At 40.0% G+C, this 25,304-nt stretch overlaps 1 protein-coding gene across 3 annotated transcripts in view; it reads left to right on the plus strand.

Annotated features, from left to right (window-relative positions):
- The window catches only part of LOC126092137 (collagen alpha-1(IX) chain-like), a 362,152-nt gene that overhangs the window by 282,578 nt on the left and 54,270 nt on the right, over positions 1–25,304 (plus strand). For all 3 annotated transcript variants that reach the window (XM_049907597.1, XM_049907598.1, XM_049907599.1), the window contains 5 exons: positions 1,053–1,313; positions 4,585–4,638; positions 7,095–7,211; positions 7,917–8,111; positions 15,401–15,547. In XM_049907597.1, coding sequence (XP_049763554.1) covers positions 1,053–1,313; positions 4,585–4,638; positions 7,095–7,211; positions 7,917–8,111; positions 15,401–15,547 — 774 coding nt within the window. The remainder of the gene's footprint in view (positions 1–1,052; positions 1,314–4,584; positions 4,639–7,094; positions 7,212–7,916; positions 8,112–15,400; positions 15,548–25,304) is intronic.

Here is a 25,304-nt window from a genome sequence, read left to right on the forward strand (position 1 = left end):
CAACCCTTCGCCTCATGGATAAAATCTATGTAATAGATCTGGATGTAAGATCTGTCCCATACATCCTCCCACTACCACCCAGTCCAATCGTGTCATAGGCATCTCCTAACCCAAAAAATGCAAGACCACTTCTGAAAACAGCCGTGTTTTCTACCAACTTAGTTGCAGCCATGTGCAAGATTTTATGTGAGTATGACCATGAACAAGCTGTCTCCACACAAATGGTTACCCCTAAATTGTGGCCAGTAGACAGTTGGATCACCCAGTTGTTGAGCATGTTGCCCCACATAGAGTGCTTGTGTTCAGTGACTTCTTCACGGGCTGTGCCATCTGGATTTTCCCCGCCAAAATCAGTATGTCTGAATTACGGAGATGTGAACTGTCCTTACAACATACCCTACATGCCCATAACCCCTCTGGCATCAGTCTTCATTAGTCACTATCCCCAGGTGCTCCAACTCCTGTCTCACACAAGCCTTCCATCCCACAGTACATTTGGATAGTCCCTTCTCCTTCTCTGATTCTGTACTCTCCAGCCCCCCCCCCCCCCCCCCAGCAGACTCCTGATGCTGTGCTGCTGCACCTAGCAGCCTACCATCTTGTCCCTGCAACACCTCTACACTCTCTCACAGGGAGCATTACAGCACATCACCCCAGCAGAGACTGCTGCTTACCACAGCCAGGTCTTTGTACCCAGAGATGACAGTGGCCATATATGTGTGAACTGTGTGTGTATGAATGTAGCCTGTATGTTTTTCTATATCTGAAGGAGGCTCTCTGGTGGGTTAGTCTACTTGTAAGTATACTTTTAAATGTACCAGTCTGCACTAAGTGCCTCCTTTATGTGGTCATCAGCAATCTATCCTATTTCAGGTTGTTGTTAGCTTTCACAAAAATTTATGCACACTGCAATATTTTTCATTTTTATTGTAATGACACAAAGGGTTCCTATTGTTGCGTATGTATCTCTCTCCTTTGGCTAACAAAATGTAACATATTAGGGAAGGAAAGTAACTTATCTATTTACTCTGAAGAACTGATCTTACTTTCAGGGCCCAGCTGGGACCCCAGGAATACCTGGTGCCCCAGGCCCAAAAGGTGATCCGGGTGTGCCTGGAGAACCAGGTCAGCCAGGCACAGCTGCTGCTGCAGGTGATCCTGGGGTTGCTGGCCCTCCAGGTCCTCCTGGGCCCCCAGGAGAGGATGGTGAGAAAGGGGAGAGAGGCAGCCCAGGAGAATCTGGTCCAGTGGGACCACCAGGACCACAGGGTTTGCCAGGTCGTGAAGGAGCACCAGGTGAAGAAGGAGAGAAGGTCAGTCAGTGTCTCTCAGTGGACTAGAGGTAAATAACAAGTTTTCGTTACTATAAAGTGATGAAGCAAACAGTGTCCTACTGAGGTCAGCAGTGGCCACAAACAGTGGTCATTGTGTGAGAGTTGTGTTTGTGTGAATGTGTGTGTGCTTTCTGCACCAGAAGACAGCCTCTTGGCCAAAAGCTAAAATTTATAGCAGTCCTTTTGTCATTCCTGTCTATGACACAATGTTTCCTCTATATGATGAGTATTTCACATGATGTTGGTTTTGGCATTCGTGCTGGTGTTTGTATCTCACTTGTCAAATGATTCACTTTGCCCACCAGGTTTATACCTGCACTTCAGTATTTCAGCCATGTACAAAGATATGAAAAAATAAAAGTCCTTCCACCTCTACGGTATGATGCTATAAGTTTCACGAAAACATACAGGATGTGTAAACAAAGTTTCAAGACTGATTTTTTCCTTGAGTAGCAGTGTGCACGCAGACCAGTCTCACCACCTGCACCATGTAGTGGTTGGTGTTGGCTAAGCAAGCCAGGTGTCAGCATTTGCCGGAAAAATGCTGGAGTGAAAACATCGTGAATGCAGGGAGTGTCAGTTTTGAGACGTCGTCGAGAAATCGGAGAGTCCAAAATGCAGCACCTTTTGGAGCAATGGTGTTCGATCAAATTTTGTGTGAAACTGCACAAGACCAGTACGGAAACATTTGAAATGATTCAAGAGGGCTATAAAGAATACGCCATGCCACATGCCATTGTTTTCATGTGGCACAAGAGGTTCAAAGGTAGCTGCGAAGACTTGGAGGATGATGAATGCTCTGGAAGACCTTCAATGAGCTGAACTGATGAAAAGCTGGCCAAAGTGTGACAAGTTTTAAACAGTGACCAACGTCTCAGCATCAGAATGATTGCAGATGAAGTGGGTTTGAATCATCAAACTGTTTTTCAGCTAGTGACAGAAGATCTAATGATGAGAAAAGTGTGCACAAAATTTGTCACTAAAGTTCTCTCAGATGAACAGAAGGAGAGGCACCTGGCTGTTTCACAGGAAATGCTTGAACATTAACAAACTGAACCCGATTTTTGGAATAAAGTGGTCACTGGTGATGAGACCTGGCTCTTCAAATATGATCCAGAGTCAAAGAGGCAAAGCTTGGAGCGGCACACCTCCACATCACCAAAGCCCAAAAACCCTGCATGAGCAAGTCACGTGTGAAAAGCATGCTCATTGCTTTCTTTGACACAAAAGAGATGATCCACAAGCATTTGTGCCTGCTGGACAGACTGTCAGTGATCAGTATTATACTAGAGTGGTCCACCGTTTGAGGGATCAAGTACGCCCATTCTGCCTGGAGAAGAAAGACGATTGGGTGCTCCACCATGACAATGTGACCATTCACTCCTGCTTTGCCGTCACTGGAGTTTTGACCCGGTTCAACATGGCTACACTGCTGCAGTCACCCTATAGCCCTGACCTCACCCCCATCCACTGGATGTAGAGAGACCTGAAAGGAAAGCAGTTGACAGCGTCACAGTGGTTCAAACGGCTTTGACGATAGTTTTGAACAGCATTCTGGTTAAGGAGTTCCAGGGAGCTTATCAGCAATGGAAATCTCATTGGTAGTGGTGTGTGGATTCTCAAGGCACCTGTTTTGAAGAATTTTAGTCCGATGTATGAAAGTATTCAATAAATTTGTGTTCTGAGACCAGTCTTGAAACTTTATTTACACACCCTGTATCTGGAAAAAGTTCGATTTTGTGGTTGATGTTCATTGTTTCCCAGATATGAAAATCCATTGAAGTGATATTTTATGCCCACATCTGCTGCCAAATTAATTTTACTTACTAGCCATCAGGAGTTAGCAGGAAATAGCAGTTCAATTAAGATCTTTCATTTCGGACTGTAAAGCAGGGAACAGTTTTCAGAGAAACAATTCCAAATCACTGATACCTAAACAAACTTGTCACTTTTGAGTATTATTGACCTTTTTGCTAATATCAAAGCACAAAAATTTCCTAATTTCTCTAAGTTTAGCATATCTCTTTATATTGTATGAAAAAAGAACTTTGATCCCTAGTATCCTAACAAATATCCATTTTCAAATCCCATGGTGCACAAAAAAAACCATGAGCATACAAAACTACAATGAATGCACCTCTTTCAGAATGAGAAATACACCATCTATTATTTTCAATTTGCCTGTGCACTACTTTCTTTGTGTACAATTGTATATGTTTTTGCATTTTGTCATCTAGAAACAGCCCCCCAAGAACTAGCAGCACTATGAATTTTGATATTTCTCTTCATGAGTTACATTGGTCCTGCTGTCTGATGTAAAACATTTTGATATTTTAGCTTTCAAGATGAATTAAAATACAATCAGAAATCTTCCATTCTGTCCCATCTTCTCAAAATCCCAAACATGCCTACAAAAAACAGTGAAGGTTACTGACATTTACTTCTTCTTCCCTATCTTCCTCTGTTGTATAAAATATCAAAGAGTTTCTCTTGCTGCTGTAATAGCCACTGGTGCAACTTCTGCGGATACACTGCAATTACTTTCACTGTGTGGAGTACAATCATCACTACTAGTTCCTACTTGTCTATCAGTTTCACTACCTTCAAATTCTTACTCTGGAACTCACTGCATGTGTTCTAAATACTCCAGCATTTCCATGTCTGACAACTTATAAACTATTTCCATGTCTGCATAATGACTAATACACAGCAAAGCACTTTAGATATATCAGGTCAATCAGATGAGGAGCTTCAAAATCCTTGGATTCATTCGTTCACAAACATCTTCCATAACTTCCATCATGAAGGAGAGTCTTCATGGATGGGCAATGAGTCAGCTTATAGATTAACAGGCAGAAGCAACCACTGCATTATAGCATCACATCATTGTCACATGTTGTGCAATTGAACACCTGCAGTTAACTCAGATGACATAGCTGTGTAAAGAGACATTAAGCAGTCAAAATGATGGATGCAATGGTTATAAGTAAACAGTGAAAATAAAAGCTGTGAATGTAGGTACAGGTCTGTAATTTCTATAATGCAATCTCTGTTCAAAAGAAATAGAAACCGCCCCGTTTATGGTTTTTGACCATTGACTTTAGTTTGATAGTTCATAACGAAGTTGAGGTAGTAATTGCATCATATTGATCACTGCAACTCAACTGTTTTGAGTTTTGGCTTGCAAGTAATGGTATCATTTAACCTTTCCAGTATTCATGTTTTAAAAAAGTGTTTCTTTATCTTTTAGGGGCTACCTGGAAGTAAAGGAGAAAGAGGACAAAAAGGAGCAGAAGGACCGCCAGTAAGTAGTAGGATAAAGTAATATTTTTTCTCATGAAAATATAAGTTGTATTTTAATGTTTTCTTTGTACTTCCACTTGAAAATGGCCTTTGTTGAAGAAACAATTGCCGTTATTAGTTTCCAAGCAATCACCATAGTTTTGGAGACTGAACCACCATGTTCAGCATGCTGAAAAAAATTGTATATCTTGTCCTATACTAATACTAACAAAGAGATAGAGGGGCTGGCCAGTACTTACCTCAGCTCAGTACAGCCGATAGCTACACAAAAAACACTAACAATGACTGGAAGATAATATTAAAAGTAGCTGTTAAATATCCTTCAGAAGTTTTTGTATATATTCTTATATACAAGCACAGTTGCCCATCCTTCTCGTTTACACTGTGTGCTATGAAATCAAATAGTATAAAGAGAACTTTTTGTGCACAATTGTGACTTAATTTGCAACAATTGTGGCTTAATTTGCAACAATTGTGGCTTAATTTGCAACAATTGTGGCTTAATTTATTTAAGATTAGATGACCCAGTAATGCTTTGCAGTTGCTAAAGATGCATGGGAACTGAATATATGTCTTAATCTGGGGTATCCCTGGGAATTGTGGCAAGATGCAATTTTTTCTTCTCATTGCGATTTTGCCCACTGTGAGTTTATGGAATGGTTTTTTTTATTTAAGTTTTTAAAAAAATTTTTGCACAACATAGAAACAAAACTTCAGAATGTACATCATATTTCATTTTTTGGATTGATCTTCTAAACTACCAATGAAAGGGCACACACAATTGATCATGGTAAAAATGTTTAAGTTGTAAATCAATTCCAATGTATTTTTATGTCTCACCCTGTTACTTCTTCACTGTTGCTGCAAACAAAACCTTGAGTCACTTAAATTGAATAGTTAAATCAGTTGGGATAATTGGTATATGATGTATGCGAGAGATCTCTCTAGTTGCTAGATCTTTGAGTACAGTGGCTTCAATGACACTGTTTCACACAATTTCAATCCGTAAATTAGTGGCATACAAAGTTTCAGACAATTCACATTGCATAGTAGTATTTTAATCATAAGCTGATAAGCTGTAAATATATCTTTCCTAAATGTAAGAGTTTTTTGTGAAAACTGAATATGGGAAATGAAACAAAACAACAGGCACATAAACAAGCCAGGAGATAGGCTTTGAGAACAATTTATGTCTATTCTCCTGGCACTGCAGATTTGTTAGGCGAGTGAGTGAGAGGAGAAAAGAGGTGGATAAGAGAGGGTTGATGGAAAGCACACAACATTTGTAGTCTAGTTTATGTGCCCACTGACTAATCAGTGTCTCAATTAATACTGTGAGTGAGTGGTTACCTTCACTCCTTCCATTATGTCTGTGATTTTGATCACTACATCACAGTGTGATACTTGCACAAGGAATACTAGTATTTCTTAGTGCTTTTTGTGAAATCTGCTGAGAATAATTACAAAAAAAAGTAGGCTAAAATATATTAGTCGTTTCTCGTGTAGTGTATCCCATTAGAATTAACACTCTTTCACACTTTGCAATTAAGTCTGCCTCCAGTTTATAAACTAAACTAATACCAACAGTATAGGTCTATAATATTGCATATCAGCCATATGCCCTTCCTCAAAACAGTATTCACTTGAACTCTCTTCTGTCAATAGATGATAGCTTGCATTTGGGGCAAGCTGTAGTAAATAGCATCTAAAAGATCAGGCACTTCTACAGAACATGCAGAGTGGAATTAAATTGGGAACATGTCATTCAGGTTTCTTGCTTTCATTTATAGATTGGAATTATTGTTGCAAAAGCATATTTATATGAATTCTTCAGGTGAATAAATTTCTGATTTCATTCAGTAAAATTTCTCCACTTGCTAATAAATTTCATGGTAGCGTATCTACATACATCTCTTTTTAATTGTGAGTAATGCGTCCAGATGAAGCATTAATGCATCAACAAACTGTCTTACATTCTATGGGTTCAGTTGTAAGTCATAAATGAAGTATTCCCATGTGGGTAATCTGTTTCCATTTTTACCTGTATTTTAGTTGCAGTGCTTCTAGGTTTCACAATTAACATCACTTTTCATGCTTGTTTTAGAATTATTGCTACTATTGTTATTATGTAAAGCCTCAATAGAACACTGTGCTTAATTTTCTGAGGACCTATTCATAATTAACAATATAACCTAAAAAAAGACTTGAAGGACGATTTCCTGTTACAGGATGAAGTCTGTGGTGTTCAATTACGTGTTGTGTTTTGTTAATAAGAACAACTCTTTAAAAGCTCGTGTTTGAAGTATATTCAAGTTTTTTAGCTGTCTTACATTTGTACATCTCTTTCAAAATCTTGATGCCACCAGCAAGCTTACTTTTATTGTACTCTTATGAACAAAAAGTGATTCAGATTTTATAATGTGCTGTTTGTAATGATGCCAATTTTTGTGGCAACAGGGACCACCTGGAAAACATGGGCTTCCAGGTATCATGGGGAAACCAGGATTCAAAGGAGACAAGGGTGATGATGGTCTACAGGGACCAGTTGGTCCTAGGGGTTTACCAGGTGCAATGGTAAGCTTAAGACAGTTACTATTTCATGACATAAGAATGCCATTGGTATGAAAGAAGTCTTTACTGCAACAGGTAACATATAAAATAGAAAAGTTAATGTTAAAAGCAGCCTATGTTTCAAAGACTCTTTCAGATTTTATGTTTTTCTGATTTGAAATTATTGTCTACTTTTGGCAACTATACACATGTCTTGTCAATATGGCATGTTATTTGCATTTAGATTTGTGAGTCCTGAACTGAAAATTTCAACCATATTTGTAGTAATATGTTTTCTAATGACAGCTGTATGTTTGGACTCAATAACAACATTTCCACTGGGTAGAAATTTCCCGATTATAGACAGTCACAGGACTTCCCACTCAAACTGCTATGTGTAAAACAGTTTAGGGGCTGGGAATTAGTTGTAAGTCCTAAATTAAGTATTTTCTGACAGAGAAAAGAAGGTTGATGTCATGATACTTGATCAGATAGTTCCATTAGCAGGTACTTTCTTACAGTAATCAAAGGCACAATTTGATGTTTCTGTTCAGGTCAAAATTTTAATTTGGTACAGATGTTGAAATTATTAAATTTTACATTTATGTAACTCCTTTATTTACTTTATTTATATCTACATGAATGATCACTACAACATTCAAGTGTACCATTGTTAATAAACCTTTAACATGTGATAGAAACTGTACAATGGAGGATTTGTTGTTGTAGGGTCCACAGGGATTGCCTGGACCTCCTGGAACACCAGGGCTTCCAGGATTTCTAGGACCATCAGGCCCCCCAGGGCCTCCAGGGCCACCTGGCCCACCTGGTGAAAGTAATTACATTCCAAATACAATCTCACTTGATGATAACTTGGTACGTGGTATAGCAGGCCCAAGAGGACAGTCAGGACCTCCTGGACTGGTTAGTATGGTTATACAAACACTATAAACTATCTATTTTTTGCAATCTCCTTCCCACTTCTGTTAGATACAGTGCTCTTAGCTTTTCACTCTTATTAACTTGTGCATGCTGTTTTAGCAGTAATCTATGTCTTGCATACTACCCTGTCTCCCACCTTTAATCTCTCACATTTTCAAATCTTGTCCGGTGCAGTCCCTAATAATCACTGTTTCCTTCTCATCCTGTCCGGTAAGTCTCCCCTGACCCGGAGTTCTGGATGACTTTTCTGAACACTACTCCTTTTTCTAAACCTCTCTAGTTCCTTTCCATTCACCTCTCTTCCTTCCACTAAAATCCTTCTGCTGGAAGAAGGAGCCTCTGGGTCCAAAAGCTTGCATAAGTAAAACCTTTTTTATATGTGTGTGTGTTCTCTTGCCACTGTTTGGTGAGTAGATTTTTTATCTATCCAATTACATTATAAATATAATAGAGGGAAACATTCCACGTGGAAAAAATATATCTAAAAAGAAAGATGATGAGACTTACCAAACAAAAGCGCTGGCAGGTCGATAGACACACAAACAAACACACAAAATTTTAGCTTTCGCAACCAACGGTTGCCTCGTCAGGAAAGAGGGAAGGAGAGGGAAAGACGAAAGGATTTGGGTTTTAAGGGAGAGGGTAAGGAGTCATTCCAATCCCGGGAGCGGAAAGACTTACCTTAGGGGGAAAAAAGGACAGGTATACACTCGTGCACACACACACATATCCATCCACATATACACAGACACAAGCAGACATTTGTAAAGGCAAAGAGTTGGGCAAAGATGTCAGTTGGGGTGGAAGTACAGAGGCAAAGATGATGTTGAAAGACAGGTGAGGTATGAGCGGCGGCAAATTGAAATTGAAATTAGCGGAGATTGAGGCCTGGCGGATAGCGAGAAGAGAGGATATGCTGAAGGGCAAGTTCCCATCTCCGGAGTTCTGACAGGTTGGTGTTAGTGGGAAGTATCCATATAACCCGGACGGTGTAACACTGTGCCAAGATGTGCTGGCCGTGCACCAAGGCATGTTTAGCCACAGGGTGATCCTCATTACCAACAAACACTGTCTGCCTGTGTCCATTCATGTGAATGGACAGTTTGTTGCTGGTCATTCCCACATAGAAGGCTTCACAGTGTAGGCAGGTCAGTTGGTAAATCACGTGGGTGCTTTCACACGTGGCTCTGCCTTTGATCGTGTACACCTTCCGGGTTACAGGACTGGAGTAGCTGGTGGTGGGAGGGTGCATGGGACAGGTTTTACACCGGGGCCGGTTACAAGGGTAGGAGCCAGAGGGTAGGGAAGGTGGTCTGGGGATTTCATAGGGATGAACTAAGAGGTTACGAAGGTTAGGTGGACGGCGGAAAGACACTCTAGGTGGAGTGGGGAGGATTTCATGAAGGATGGATCTCATTTCAAGGCAGGATTTGAGGAAGTCGTATCCCTGCTGGAGAGCCACATTCAAAGTCTGATCCAGTCCCGGAAAGTATCCTGTCACAAGTTTGGGCACTTTTGGGGTTCTTCTGTGGGAGGTTCCGGGTTTGAGGAGATGAGATTCGATGTGATCTGATGGTACACAGAGTGTTGCAGATGTCGGAAAATGTCATTTAACATTGTTAACATGTATTAATGTAAGCCTATAGTATTCTAATGTATTATATTGCACAATGTTTTCAATTTAGCACAAACAGCAAGATTACTGATCTAAGTATTCATTTACAGAGTAAAAACAGTGACACAACAAATATGACTTCACGGCTTTGCTAAATTTTATGTTGTCTTCGATGAACTTAATACTAGTGGGAAGATTGTTGAACAGTTGGAGGCCCATGTGGAAAACTCCCTTTTTACACAGTTGAGTGTTTGTGCGTATAACATGCAGGTTTGCGTTTTTCCTGGTTTTGTGTTCATGTATTTCATTATTTTTTACGACTCTGGGGTCAGTTGGCACTATATGTTTTCTGAAGAATTTTAGAGTCTCAAGAATGTAGAGGCACGGCAGTGTAAGGATTTCTAACTTTCTGAAGATGGGTTTGCAGGAGTCTCTGGGTTTGCTCCCATTAATAGTCCTCAATGTTCTCTTCTGGATTCTGAATGTGCTCAGAGCAGTTGGAGCATTTCCCCAGAATATTACACCATATTTTAGGTGGGCTTGTATATAAGCGTAGTATGCACTGGTTAATGTTTTCAGGCTAGCACATGTTTTCAGTACACTCAATGCATAACAGCCAGTACAAATCCTGGCATTTACCTTTCCTGTATGTGTATTCCATTTCAGGTTATCTTGAACCCACAGACCTAGGAATTTGATAACAGTGTTGGTATCTATTGACTGGTTATTTATAGTGACAGATGGCTGAGAGGAATTTGCATTTTGTGTTGTGTGGAAGTTCATGGAAGCTGTCTTTTTGGTGTTGATAGTTAATCTGTTGATTTTTGCCCAGTTGCTGAGTTTATCAGTAGCCACGTTCACACTTTTTTGCACCGCCTCTGTATTCTCCCCTTTGAGGAGTACAGTTGTGTCATCAGCAAAAATTATTGTTTTGTGTGCATCAACATTCAGGCTCAAGTCATTAATGTTTTCAGGTTGTTGGTGTAATGGTGTAATGGTTCAAGGATTCCGGACTGGAGCAGATTCGTTTGCCACGAAGACCTAGGCTGTAGGGAAGGGACCGTTTGATGTGGAATGGGTGGCAGCTGTCATAATGGAGGTACTGTTGCTTGTTGGTGGGTTTGATGTGGACGGGCTTGGGGTGTTGTGGTTCCAGATTGTGTTGATTGGAATTTTGAGGTTTTGGAGGGAGTGGAGCTGGAAGCAACAGTACCTCCATTATGACAGCTGCCACCCATTCCACATCAAACGGTCCCTTCCCTACAGCCTAGGTCTTCGTGGCAAACGAACCTGCTCCAGTCCGGAATCCTTGAAGCATTACACCAACAACCTGAAAACAGCTTTCGCATCCCGTAACTACCCTCCTGGTACAGAAGCAAATAACCAGAGCCACTTCCTCATCTCCTCAAACCCGGAACCTCCCACAGAAGAACCCCAAAAGTGCCCCACTTGTGACAGGATGCTTCCCGGGACTGGATAAGATTCTGAATGTGGCTCTCCAGCAGGGATACGACTTCCTCAAATCCTGCCCTGAAATGAGATCCATCCTTCATGAAATCCTCCCCACTCCACCTAGAGTGTCTTTCCGCCGTCCACCTAACCTTCGTAACATCTTAGTTCATCCCTATGAAATCCCCAGACCACCTTCCCTACCCTCTGGCTCCTACCCTTGTAACCGCCCCCGGTGTAAAACCTGTCCCATGCACCCTCCCACCACCACCTACTCCAGTCCTGTAACCCGGAAGGTGTACACGATCAAAGGCAGAGCCACGTGTGAAAGCACCCACGTGATTTACCAACTGACCTGCCTACACTGTGAAGCCTTCTATGTGGGAATGACCAGAAACAAACTGTCCATTCGCATGAATGGACACAGGCAGACAGTGTTTGTTGGTAATGAGGATCACCCTGTGGCTAAACATGCCTTGGTGCATGGCCAGCACATCTTGGCACAGTGTTACACTGTCCGGGTTATCTGGATACTTCCCACTAACACCAACCTGTCAGAACTCCGGAGATGGGAACTTGCCCTTCAGCATATCCTCTCTTCTCGCTATCCGCCAGGCCTCAATCTCCGCTAATTTCAATTTCAATTTGCCGCCGCTCATACCTCACCTGTCTTTCAACATCATCTTTGCCTGTGTACTTCCGCCCCAACTGACATCTCTGCCGAAACTCTTTGCCTTTACAAATGTCTGTGTATATGCGGATGGATATGTGTGTGTACGAGTGTATACCTGTCCTTTTTTCCCCCTAAGGTAAGTCTTTCCGCTCCCAGGATTGGAATGACTCCTTACCCTCTCCCTTAAAACCCAAATCCTTTCGTCTTTCCCTCTCCTTCCCTCTTTCCTGACGAGGCAACCGTTGGTTGCGAAAGCTAGAATTTTGTGTGTTTGTTTGTGTCTCTATCGACCTGCCAGCCCTTTTGTTTGGTAAGTCTCATCATCTTTCTTTTTAGATATACAATTACATTATAATATAGTGTAGGTATATCAAATGAAATTGTGTTTATAAAAGTGCTTGACTAAATTGCCCATCATATTATGACTTTGATTTTAAGTTGCACAAGTCACATCCAACAGAAAATAACTCCCAGCATGCTTGGTGTGTAATGCAAGAATAAAGTTAACCATGTTTTTCAACATGTGTTAGTAACTACAAAAAAAGGCTGATGGAAAGTTTTTGCTACCATCTCTTCTAGTTTCTGAGAAACACCACCTGGCCATTACTGGCCAATGACCTGTGCTGCCTGATCTCTCCTTGCAATATCAGAAAATCCAAGATGAAATAAAATATTTTATTAAGACCAGTCACTGCTCACCAGATAGAGGCAGTTCCAGACAGAGTTCATGGCTCCACCTCTTTCTCCCTATGGATGCAAACATGCAACTTTGCATATTTTGAATGCGTTACAAGCTGCCAAAAAATGCTGTGTAGTTATCATCACATATGTGTTACTTTATATAAATTTTTTTGGCAATATTTAATGTGACAAAAGCAACTAAGATGGCATTGTGCATGTTCACAGGCTATATAAAAATTTATAAAGTGGACTGAGCAGTACTCTAAATTCTGTCTGCAGAGAGGTACAGGAAGTGAAAAATTTTCCTCAGCTGTAACTCTTCAGGCTTTCCCGGCGATCTAATGACATCCTGGGTTGTCGGGTGTTCTGCCGGATATCAGCATCGTACTTGCACGATATTTCGGTCACGTAGCTCGTGACCTTCATCAGGTGCGACCTGAGACTGCTCCTCGAGTGGACCTGGTCCAGTATTTATGTCTATGGCCTTCCCCCTCCACCAACGGCTGCAGGCGCTTCCTCTGTGGTCCGCGCCCATTCCCTGCGACCTGCTGGAGCGTTGCTGCTCCGTTTTCCATCCGCTGCGGTTCTAGGTGTTCCCTCTGCGGTCCGCACCCACCAAACCCGCTCCTGGGTGTTTCATCTACGGTCTGGGGTACCAAGCATTCCCCTTGCGGTCCGCGCCAGCTCACCACGCGGCCGGAAAACGGAGCAGCAACACTCCAGCAGGTCGCAGGGAATGGGCGCGGACCACAGAGGAAGCGCCTGCAGCCGTTGGTGGAGGGGGAAGGCCATAGGCATAAATACTGGACCAGGTCCACTCTAGGAGCAGTCTCAGGTCACACTTGATGAAGGTCACGAGCTACGTGACCGAAATATCGTGCAAGTACGACGCTGATATCTGGCAGAACACCCGACAACCCAAGATGTAATTTTCCTCAGTGTTCATTGTCATTTGTGAGACAGCACAGTGCAATTTCATTGTTTACACACACACAGTTTTTCATTGGGATATGAGCCACTGCATTAAATAATTGTAGTTTGTGCACAATATCCATTAGGAAATGGGAATATCAAAGAGTAACATCTCCACGGCATATCTTCCATACTGCAATAAACAATAGCAGTAACATCACCATAGCATATCTTCCATACTGCATAGCACATGCAATACAAATGTAAATCAGATATAAATGAAGAAGCAGTAATAAATTACACATGAAAATAAAATTATAAACTATCAGAGCTGACACTTTTTTGACTTTATAGTCATCTTAAATAAAAAAGAGAGAGAATGTGAAAGAAACTAATTTTAATGAGAAACACACTTTGTAGCACACTAAGGGTGTGGAATGTTGTTGTACCTAAAGTTTAATGTTGGTCCAAGAACACTGTAAATTTCATCAAAAATCAGAAGTTTTCAATTGACATACTGAGATGGAATTATACAGTTTAGCTTAGTATTTTTAATAAATTCCAGATTTCTTCAAATAATGTTGCACTATATTCACTGGTCAGGTCACTGAAAGAGAATTACTTGTAGGTTATGTTTCGTAAACTAGTTTAATAGTTAGTGATATGAAGCAGTCATTGCACAGTACTGTGGACCATGTCCTACAAGATATACAAAAATGGTTTTGTGCTAACAAGCTAAAACTGAATGCAAAAAAAAAAACTAATTATGTGCAATATGGAAAAATAAGTGAACATGATGACCTAAATCCCACCATGGAGGGCAAACAACTTGAAAGAATACATTGTGCAAAATTCCTGGGTATGCACATTGATGATAAGATTAACTGGAAGGACTATGTGGTGAGCTTAGCACTAAAACTAAATTCAGCATGTTTTATACTTAGAATAATTTCAAGAGTTTGTAGTAATGACTGTACCAGATTAGTATATTTTGGCTATTTTGAGTCCATTGCATCCTATGGGATAGTATTCTGGGGAAAAACAAACTGTCGTCTAAATGAGATTTTAAAATTACAAAAACGTGCTATTCGGATAATGACCTAGAGCCCACCTCAAACACATTGTAGGCCCCTTTTTAAAGCGTTGAAAATTTTAACAATTGCATCGTTATACATTCTGAAATGTCTGTTCGTGATCAAAAGAAATCAGGACATAATGAAAACCAATACAGACTACCATAATTACGATAGACGGAAATGTAAAGATCTCCACTTACAAGCTGTAACAAGGACCCAAAGTCAGAAACATATATGTAATCAAGGCATCAAACTTTTTAATGCACTATCAAAACATATCAAAGAGTTGGAAAATGAGGATAAATTTAAAACTGTTATAAAGAACCACATGCTTGACAAATGTTATTACAGCATAAGTGAATATCTCTGCGCAACTGTATAAGAATATATGTTTAAGTTAATGTGACAAATGAAATTACATCAGTGAATATGTCTGTCAAGCACATAAGAAATTATGTTATAAAAACACTTATTAGTTGTATATTGTATTAAACATAAGATAGATTCGTATGAATTCAGCACAGATAAAAATTTTGTAAAGATATTATATAGTTGTTAAAATGTACCCTGAGAAATCCTATATCACAAATGTGATCATTTGGATGATAATAAATAAATAAACAGTAAACTAATGCAGCTACAATTGTATGTGCAAAAAGGCTGGTTAGCAAACTTGCAACGTATTGACACTAAGGAGAAGACTGCCTTGTTCATTTATTGTTTCTTAGCTAAAATGGTATCAGTATATAGGATTTAAGACTTAAGGTAAAATTTTATTTTAAAACATGAAGAAGAAACAGTCCACATATCTGGACTGAGTGTTTCTGTATATGTAATGGTCTCATTTCCTTCCAACGCATTTCAGCCAGGTGAGCGAGGTGCTGCTGGAGAGAGAGGGCCAGAAGGCCCACCAGGCCCCATGGGTATGCCTGGGAAGGATGGCACTCCTGGCCTGCCAGGACCTCCCGGTCAACGAGGACAGCCTGGTCTCCATGGCATGCCTGGACCACCGGTGTGTAGCTCAGAGACAGAATTTAAGCTATGCATGTAGCTATATCAGCAATAATTTGGCATATGGCTTGAAACAGAATACCAGAATCACCTGAAAAATTTTCACCTCCTTTTTTTATAGTGTATTTTAGCTTTAATTTTTTTATATACATCAAATGGTCCTGTCAGTGTTATGTAAGAATTGCAGTAAGTTTTTGCACAAATGTGCAGTTGTCTCACATTCACACATGCAGTAGACAATGTCTAGGTAATGCCATATCTCCAACATATAGTTTCTAGTATGGTGACCATACCAGCTGCAACAGACAGGGCATTCTGTAGTTTCCATAAATCACTGAAGGCAAACCCAGTGCTGCTTAGGTCTTTTAGAAGGATGGGGATCAAGTCCTTCCACCATAGAAGTCTGTCTGAACTCATACTCCGACTCTAATAACCTCTGCATCTACATCTATACTCCACAAATCACTTGATGGTGTGTGGTGGAGGGTATTTCTGGCACCACTAACTGATCCCCCCTTCCCTTGTTCCATTCCTGAATGGCACATGGGAATAATGATTGTCATCTGACCTCAATATTATCTTTAATTTCTCAAATTTTCTGGTTGTGGTCATTTCGAGAGATGTATGTGGCGGGAAGTACACGTTGTCCAACCCTTTCTGAAATGTACTCTCGTAGAATTCCTACAGTAAGCTTCTCCATGCCGCACAGTGCCTCTCTTGTAGTGTCTGCCACTGGAGTTTGTTGAGCATCTCCATAATGCTATCATGCCAACTAAACAATCTCATGATGAAAAATGCTGCTCTTTGTTGGATATTGTCTACCTCCTCTATTAATCCAATTGGATAAGTGGATAATGGTCTCAGACTGATGAGCAATATCCACGAATCAGTCTAGCAAGTATTTTGTCAGCCATTTCAGTGTCATTGGATATTATCAGTGTTATGAGAGGAAAGTTGTTACTCACCATATAGCAGAGATGCTGAGTCACAGATAGGCACAACAAAAAGACTCTCTTATAGCTTTTAGCCATTACGGCCATTGTCAACCATAGATAGACATACGCACGTGCGCGCTCACACACACACACACACACACACACACACACACACACAAAAACATATTCACGAAAATGTATCTCACACACGACTGCAGTCTCATGCAACTGAACTCTGCAGTTAATAGTACTTTAAATTATAATCTTCCTGTTTCTTTTGGCAATCCTTTCTGTTCTCTGCATTTGCCATCATCAGCAGTTCTACAACAACCACCACCACCGTAACGTAAGGTAAGTGTTAATTGTTTGTGGTGCAACTGGTGTACACTTTTCAAATTAAGAGGTAAATTTTATGGCTGTTGTGTCCATGCCCACATACTCTGAAATGACACAAACACTTAGAGAGACAAAAGCAGAATGTAAGTTGAAATTTCAAATTTTGTCTCCAAATATTACTTCATGAACAAAACCAAATACTGTTGCCAACATTCCACTGCCACATCAGTCAAATATAATTTGCAAGTGAATTACATTCATTCTTAAATAGACTCTTGTGTATAAAACTGTTCTTAATGAATAGAATAGAAAAGAGAAAAGGTTGCAGTCTTCTACAAGAAAAGTGGTAGCCTACATTCTCAAAATTACCATCTTAACCATTCATCTCTATTTCTCGAAAATTCTAGAATATATTCTGAGTTCAAACATAATGATCTACTTGAGACAAAATTACCTTTAAATAGGCATCTGTCATGGATTCCAAAAACACCAGCTTGTAGGTCTCAATGTATGCGGTCAGCAGCCAATGTAGAAAAAACTATCGATTCATTGCTATAATAACCAAGCAAAGTAGAAAAATGGCGAGAGTGGACTCTGCCTCAGGAGAACTGGGGTTCAAATCCTCCTCTGGCCATTCAGATTTATGTTTTTCATGATTACCACACGGCAAAGACTACCAAATCCACTGGTTAGTCCCTCAGCCATTAGGGGTAAAACGCAATGGGACTCGGGGCAAGTAAGGCTAGCAACCTGCTTCCCTGGTACTTTAAATATGATGCTGGCAACAATCAGAGCAAAATGCCTTGGACCTTTGGAGGTGACGGAGTCCCACCTCTAACTGACAAACCAGGGACTCATAAGATACTTTGGCAAACAAATGGTAACGAGATGGGGAGCTATTAATATCAATGGGGGCTACTCTGGGAAGAAGGTAGAGCTGGCAGAGGCTGCAAGTAAGATGGGGCTGGACGTTTTAGCTGTTAGTGACATTTGGGTAAGGGGTGAGAAAGAAGAGGAAGTGGGAGAATACAAGGTCTATCTGTCAGGAGTCAAAGCAGGAATAGCACAATGGGGTGTAGGGCTTTACATCAGGAAAGAAATGGAACCCACCGTAGTTGTAATAAGGTATGTAAACGAACGACTGATGTGGATAGATTTGACAGTGTCTAGCAAGAAAATTAGGATTGTGTCAGTATATTCGCATTGTGAAGGGACAGATCAAAATAAGATGGATAGTTTTTATGAGGCACTCAGTGATGTAGTTGTTAGAGTAAAGGACAAGGACAGTGTTCTGCTCATGGGTGATTTTAACGCCAGGATTGGAAATCGAACAGAAGGGTATGAAAAGGTTATGGGTAAATTTGGAGAGGATATGGAGGCCAACAGGAACGGGAAACAACTCTTGGATTTCTGTGCCAGTATGGGCTTAGTAATCACAAACTCCTTTTTTAAACATAAGAACATTCACCCGTATACTTGGGAAGGCAGGGGAACCAGATCTGTCATTGACTATATAATAACAGATCAGGAATTCAGGAAGGCTGTGAGGGACACACGTGTATTCTGGGGATTCTTTGATGACACTGATCATTATTTAATCTGCAGTGAAATTGGGATTGTGAGGCCAAAAGTGCAGGAGGTCAGGTCCATATGTAGGAGGATAAGAGTGGAGAAACTTCAGGATAAGGAAATCAGGCACAAGTACATAACAGCGATCTCAGAAAGGTACCAGTTAGTTGAATGTAGTCAATTACAGTCATTGGAAAAGGAATGGACAAGGTACAGGGACACAGTACTAGAAGTGGCTAAAGAATGTCTTGGAACAGTAGTGTGTAAAAGTAGGATGAAGCAAACAGCTTGGTGGAATGATACAGTCAAGGCAGCCTGTAAAAGGAAAAAGAAGGCGTATCAAAAATGGCTACATACCAGAACCCAGGTAGATAGAGAAAGTTATGTTGAAGAAAGAAACAAAGCCAAACAGATAATTGCAGCATCCAAGAAGAAATCTTGGGAAGACTTTGGAAACAGGTTGGAGACTTTGGGTCAAGCTGCTGGAAAACCATTCTGGAGTGTAATTAGCAGTCTTTGAAAGGGAGGTAAGAACGAAATGACAAGTGTTTTGGACAGGTCAGGAAAACTGCTGGTGAATCCTGTGGATGCCTTGGGCAGATGGAGGGAATATTTTGAAGAGTTGCTCAATGTAGGTGAAAATGCGATCAGTAATGTTTCAGATTTCGATGTACAGTGGGGTAGGAATGATGATGGAAATAGGATCATATTTGAGGAAGTGGAGAAAATGGTCAATAGATTGCAGTGTAATAAAGCGGCTAGGGTGGATGAAATTAAGTCACAACTCATCAAATACAGTGGAATGTCAGGTTTTAAATGGCTACACAGGATAATTGAAATAGCGTGGGAGTCGGGACAGGTTCCGTCAGACTGGACAAAAGCAGTAATCACACCAATCTTTAAACATGGAAACAGAAAAGATTGTAACAACTACAGAGGTATCTCTTTAATCAGCGTTGTGGGTAAAATCTTCTCAGGTATTGTTGAAAGGAAAGTGCGAGTATTAGTTGAGGACAAATTGGATGAAAATCAGTGTGGGTTTAGGCCTCTTAGAGGTTGTCAGGACCAGATTTTTAGCTTACGGCAAATAATGAAGAAGTGTTATGAGTGGAACAGGGAATTGTATCTATGCTTTATAGATCTAGAAAAGGCATATGACCGGGTTCCTAGGAGGAAGTTATTGTCTGTTCTACGAGATTATGGAATAGGAGGCAAACTTTTGCAAGCAATTAAAGGTCTTTACATGGATAGTCAGGCAGCAGTTAGAGTTGACGGTAAATTGGGTTCATGGTTCAGAGTAGTTTCAGGGGTAAGACAAGGCTTCAACCTGTCTCCACTATTGTTCATATTATTTATGGATCATATGTTGAAAACAATAGACTGGCTGGGTGAGATGAAGATATGTGAACACAAAATAAGCAGTCTTGCATATGCGGATGACTTAGTTGTGATGGCAGATTCGATTGAAAGTTTGCAAAGTAATATTTCAGAGCTAGATCAGAAATGTAAGGACTATGGTATGAAGATTAGCATCTCCAAAACGAAAGTAATGTCAGTGGGAAAGAAATATAAACAGATTGAGTGCCAAATAAGAGGAACAAAGTTAGAACAGGTGGACTGTTTCAAGTACTTAGGATGCATATTCTCACAGGATGGCAACATAGTGAAAGAACTGGAAGCGAGGTGTAGCAAAGCTAATGCAGTGAGCGCTCAGCTACGATCTACTCTCTTCTGCAAGAAGGAAGTCAGTACCAAGACTAAGTTATCTGTGCACCGTTCAATCTTCCGACCAACTTTGTTGTATGGGAGCGAAAGCTGGGTGGATTCAGGTTACCTTATCAACAAGGTTGAGGTTACGGATATGAAAGTAGCTAGGATGATTGCAGGTACTAGTAGATGGGAACAATGGCAGGAGGGTGTCCACAATGAAGAAATCAAAGAAAAACTGGGAATGAACTCTATAGATGTAGCAGTCAGGGCAAACAGGCTCAGATGGTGGGGTCATGTTACATGCATGGGAGAAGCAAGGTTACCCAAGAGACTCATGGATTCAGCAGTAGAGGATAGGAGGAGTCAGGGCAGACCGAGGAGAAGGTACCTGGATTCGGTTAAGAATGATTTTGAAGTAATAGGTTTAACATCAGAAAAGGCACCAATGTTAGCACTGAATAGGGGATCATGGAGGAACTGTATAAGGGGGGCTATGCTCCAGACTGAACGCTGAAAGGCATAATCAGTCTTAAATGATGATGATGATGATGATGATGATTACCATAAATCACTTATGGCTAATTGGAAGATGATTCACAAGTTAAATCTTTAGTAAGGCTCATCTGAAAGTGTTGTGTTAACAATTATGACAGAAAAAACATTAGCTGGTAATGTGCATCAGCAGGATGACAGAAAATAAGTGACTGAGAGGTGCAGAGATCAAAATTCTATGGGATGTATGTATTACACTTCATGTTCACAAAATAGACACTGTTGACATTCAGTAACTGTTGAAAACAAACCATTAACTTGCACCAGTGCATGAACAGGGAATAAAAGATGGCACACCACAGTAATCACAAAGTTATGACCATCAGGATCGAAGGCAACTCCTTGAAAGTTACAAGCTGTGCAGGACATTCAGCTAGATATCTACTCTTAAAGAAAGCACATAGAATCATATTGGTGTAATAGGATGGTGGTAACTGATGGCATGCAACCGAATGTGAAACAGTCAGTCATGGAGCTTATCGTGAAACTGGCTATCCGTTAAGGCATAGTTGCAGGTATTGTGATAATATCTTGTGTAGGCATTGAAAAACAAACATATAGAGGCTGAATTTATCCAGTGGTTTTAGGTGGTATGAGCTGCAACATCTTACACTTTTCAGGAGGGAAGTTTGCTCTAATGGAGTATGATTTTTATACGCAGGCCAGGTATCAAGCAATTCAAATTATTTTAACCAGCTATTGGCAGATAATGGTACTCATACCATAGTTGTAGTCCTCTTATGCCCATTTTCCCGCTTGCTGTGATATAAATATTCCATACTGCCCTTGCAAGATCACGCACATGAGAAAGAATCATAGGGGTCAGAGCATCTCCATCTTCTCACACACAATAAATAACTTTCAAGCCAATTTACCATTCAGATTCTCAGGCTGGATAATTGTATGTGAATAACACTAAGGCACTGCTGTTAGCTGATCTTGACACAACTCTCTTGATACCTCTAATTTCCAGGGTTCCTTTTACGTATATTTCCTCTTAAAATCCTGATTGGTTGAAGTTAAAAATAAATTCTGTACTAAATGATGGGATAAGCTTGTTTATCTCATCTACAAATATTTGGGCCAATTTTGCAGCTTGCTGTGCTTCGTCAAGGTGATGCTTTGTTTGAAATTTCATTATCTTACATCTTCCAATTCTATAGCACTGTTTGAAGTTATGCAACCATCCAGTGCCTCCCGTGAAATTACTGTAACCTATGTCATGCGCAATCTGATGCGAGTAACATAGTAGGTCAGTATCACGCAAATTGTATCGAGCATTTTTGAAATGCATGAACACCAGTTTTTGTAACAAATGCACCTTATTTTTCTGTGTATATCCATAGTTTTTTGTATGCACTACACGGTCACATTGCTATGGAGTTATTCTAAATCTGTTCATAATTGTTTTTTCACTATGTTGTGTATGATCTTTCATGTACTTAATTATGTTTAGTACCTGCTCCTTGTACAATGATTGTCCTTGACTATGTTTCACTGCAGACATGATTTGTGGCTCTCTGTCCTGCAAGAATTATGATCTATGTGGCTTGACACCTGTTTCAATATCACTTTTACTTGTTAAACATGTATCATCATGATTGCACTCCTCATGTACATTGTCCACACAGTCAAGCGTATACAGCACCACACATTCCACTGACTAATCTCGCAGGAACACTAATATTTTATCTACCACTTCTTTTCCACTTTGTGAAATTCCTTGGCTACATTGCTGATGAAATGTCAGTTTCAACAACTGTTGCTGTAGTATAATGCATTGTTGCTCTGCCTCTCATTGCCATTGCTCTGCTTTGTATCAATGCCACTGGCACTGTAGCACTGTTGAGTTAATTGTTGACTAAGCAGTTCAACTATGACCTGTAGCATCATGCTGTGCTTGCCATTGGATACCTCCAGTTCCATCCCCTGTTGTTATTAGCAGTATTAGCAGCAATGTTGTAGTTGCATGATAGACAATATGTGGGGCATCAAATACTGTAAACATCATTGGCTTTTGCGATCTCGCACTTAGGGGGTTCCTGGTAAGTGTTCTGTCAATGAAACACAGTCTTCAGTTCGCCTGCCCCATAACGTTATCTATATGATTGTTCCATTTTAAGTTGTTCATAATTGTAAGTCATAGGTATTTATTGAACTAACAGCCTTTAGATTTGACTGATTTACAATGTAACCATAATTTAATGCATTCCTTGTAGTAATCTTGTGAATGACCTCGCACTTTTCATTATGTAGAGTCAGTTGCCACTTTTTGCAACATACAGATATCTTGCCTAAATCATTTTGCAGTTGGTTTTGATCTTCTGATATCTTTACTGGATGGTAAATGACAGCACCATCTGCAAACCATCTAAGAGGGCTGCTCAAGTTGTCTCCTAAATCACTTATATGATTAGGAACAGCTGAGAGCCTGTAAAACTACCTTGTGGAACATTAGGTATCATTTCTGTTTTACTCAGTGACTTTCCATCAGTTATGAATTACGAACAGTAAGTCACAAATCCATTCCCCAACTGAGGCATACAATATGATTAGAATTCACTTGTGAGCAACAGTGTCAAAAACATTTAGGAAATCTAGAAATACGGAATCAATTTGGGATCCCTTTTCAGGAACACTCCTTATATCATGTAAATAAAGAACTAGTTGCATTTCACAAGATTAATATTTCTGAATCCATGCTGACTATTTATCAACAGACTGTTTTCTTGAAGGTAATTCATAATGTTCAAACACAGTATATGTTCAAAAATCCTAATGCAAATTGATGACAGTTATATGGGTCTGTAATTCAGCAAATTACTTCTATTTCTGTTCTTGAGTTTTGGTGTGACCTGTGCAACTTCCCAGTCTTCATGTATGGATCTTTTATTGAGCGAGTGGTTGTATATGACTGCTAAGTATGGCAATATTGTATCAGCATACTCTGAAAGGAATCTAATTGGTATACAGTCTGTACTGGAGGGTTTACTTTGTCAAGTGATTTAAGGTACTTTGCTACACTGAGGATATCTATCTCTAAGTTACTCATGTTGGAAGCTGTTGTTGATTCAAATTCTGGAATATTTATTTCATCTTCATTGGTGAAGAAATTAATACCCACATTAATAACTTACCAGGAAATATTAGGTGCTGTTTTAGACTTCCTGCAGATTATGATGTAGCTATGGCAAAGAGTTATTTGTTAAAAATTTAAGTAATATCAAATCCACATGTGGCTTGTGATTTCTGAACTGGGCAAGTCTGTTTATGTGTACCATTATAGTCAAAACTCAAGTGCTGGAGAGCCCTACCTATTTTTCTCCCTCAGTTATGCCTCAAGATACAGGTTTTTGGCAGTTTTATTGAGTACATGTACTGCAAAAACCGTCAAAATGTTCCTGAAGTAATGGTAGTAAAAATTATCATAAATAACATTCTTTATGAAGCCAATCCAAGTAGCAAGCAAGGAATTTGTTAGAAACCAAAAGTAATAACACTTCTCTCATACCCTTAGTTTATCTAGAAACCATAGAAACAGTTGGTTTCGTGTCACCTAGAAAGCATCGAAATAGCAAGGAACCTGTAACACAAATGGATAGTTTTAACAACGATGTTTTAAAGTGCTCCATGTGGATGATGAATGCCCGACATAATAAAAACATGTTACAGTTATGCAGGCTTCAGTGGTAAGTGCTTCACCAAGGTAAAGAATTTTAAAAGATGTTGGTTCCAGATATGTTAAGAAGAAAGTTTTTAGTTCAAAGAAGTGACCTAGTTGCAGCATGAACTATATCTGATATAAAGATCCACGATACAAGAGGAGGAGGTAGTTCAGCAGTGTATTACCTTGATGAAACATGGGTCAATTAGAATCATTCCAAGAAGATCTCCTGGAAAATGAGTGATGGTACTGGCAGTTTTAAAGTTCTCATTTGGATAGGTCCTCGGATAATTATTCTGTGTGCTGACTCTTCTTCTGGTTTTATTTCCAAGAATAAACTTGTATTTATGTGGAAGAAAAACAGCAGTGATTACCATTCGGCAATGAATGCTGTCACTTTCATGATGTGATTCAAAATTCTTGTCATACCTTGCTTCGAAGTCAGTCATTGCCAGTTATAATTCAACTCTTATAGAGAAAAAATCAAGTAGAAACACCAGAAAAGTTGATATTTCCCCCCAGTTTAAAAATAAAAATATTAAGCACCGTGTAAACCAGACTCGTGCTGATCTCCTGCAGCTTGTTAATTTATACTGTACAAGTCGCATGACAGAACATACAAACTTGAATTCCTTGCATGTGAATGGGATCACACTGTTTTGTGTTTACCCATGTGCCCCATGGAATTAATTTGGGCAAAGGATTTCAAGGCTATGTGGGAGAAAAAGAAAAAAAAAAAAACATTCAAGATAACATACAGTGAATTGCTTTTGCATGAGGCAATGGACAATGAGGCAACAGGCAACATGCAACATCCCACCTGTAGTGTGGGCACAGCTGTGTAGCATGCTGAAAAGCTTCACAATAAGAATTTGACAGGGATATGATGATGGATATAAGTCTTGAACCTGTCATTGTAAATTTAAAATCAGATTGTTCAGAAACAGACTCTAATAGAAGCGATGATGGAATTATGATGTAGACTTTGGAAC

Source organism: Schistocerca cancellata, chromosome 7 (assembly GCF_023864275.1).
Source record: "Schistocerca cancellata isolate TAMUIC-IGC-003103 chromosome 7, iqSchCanc2.1, whole genome shotgun sequence".
NCBI lineage: Eukaryota > Metazoa > Arthropoda > Insecta > Orthoptera > Acrididae > Schistocerca > Schistocerca cancellata.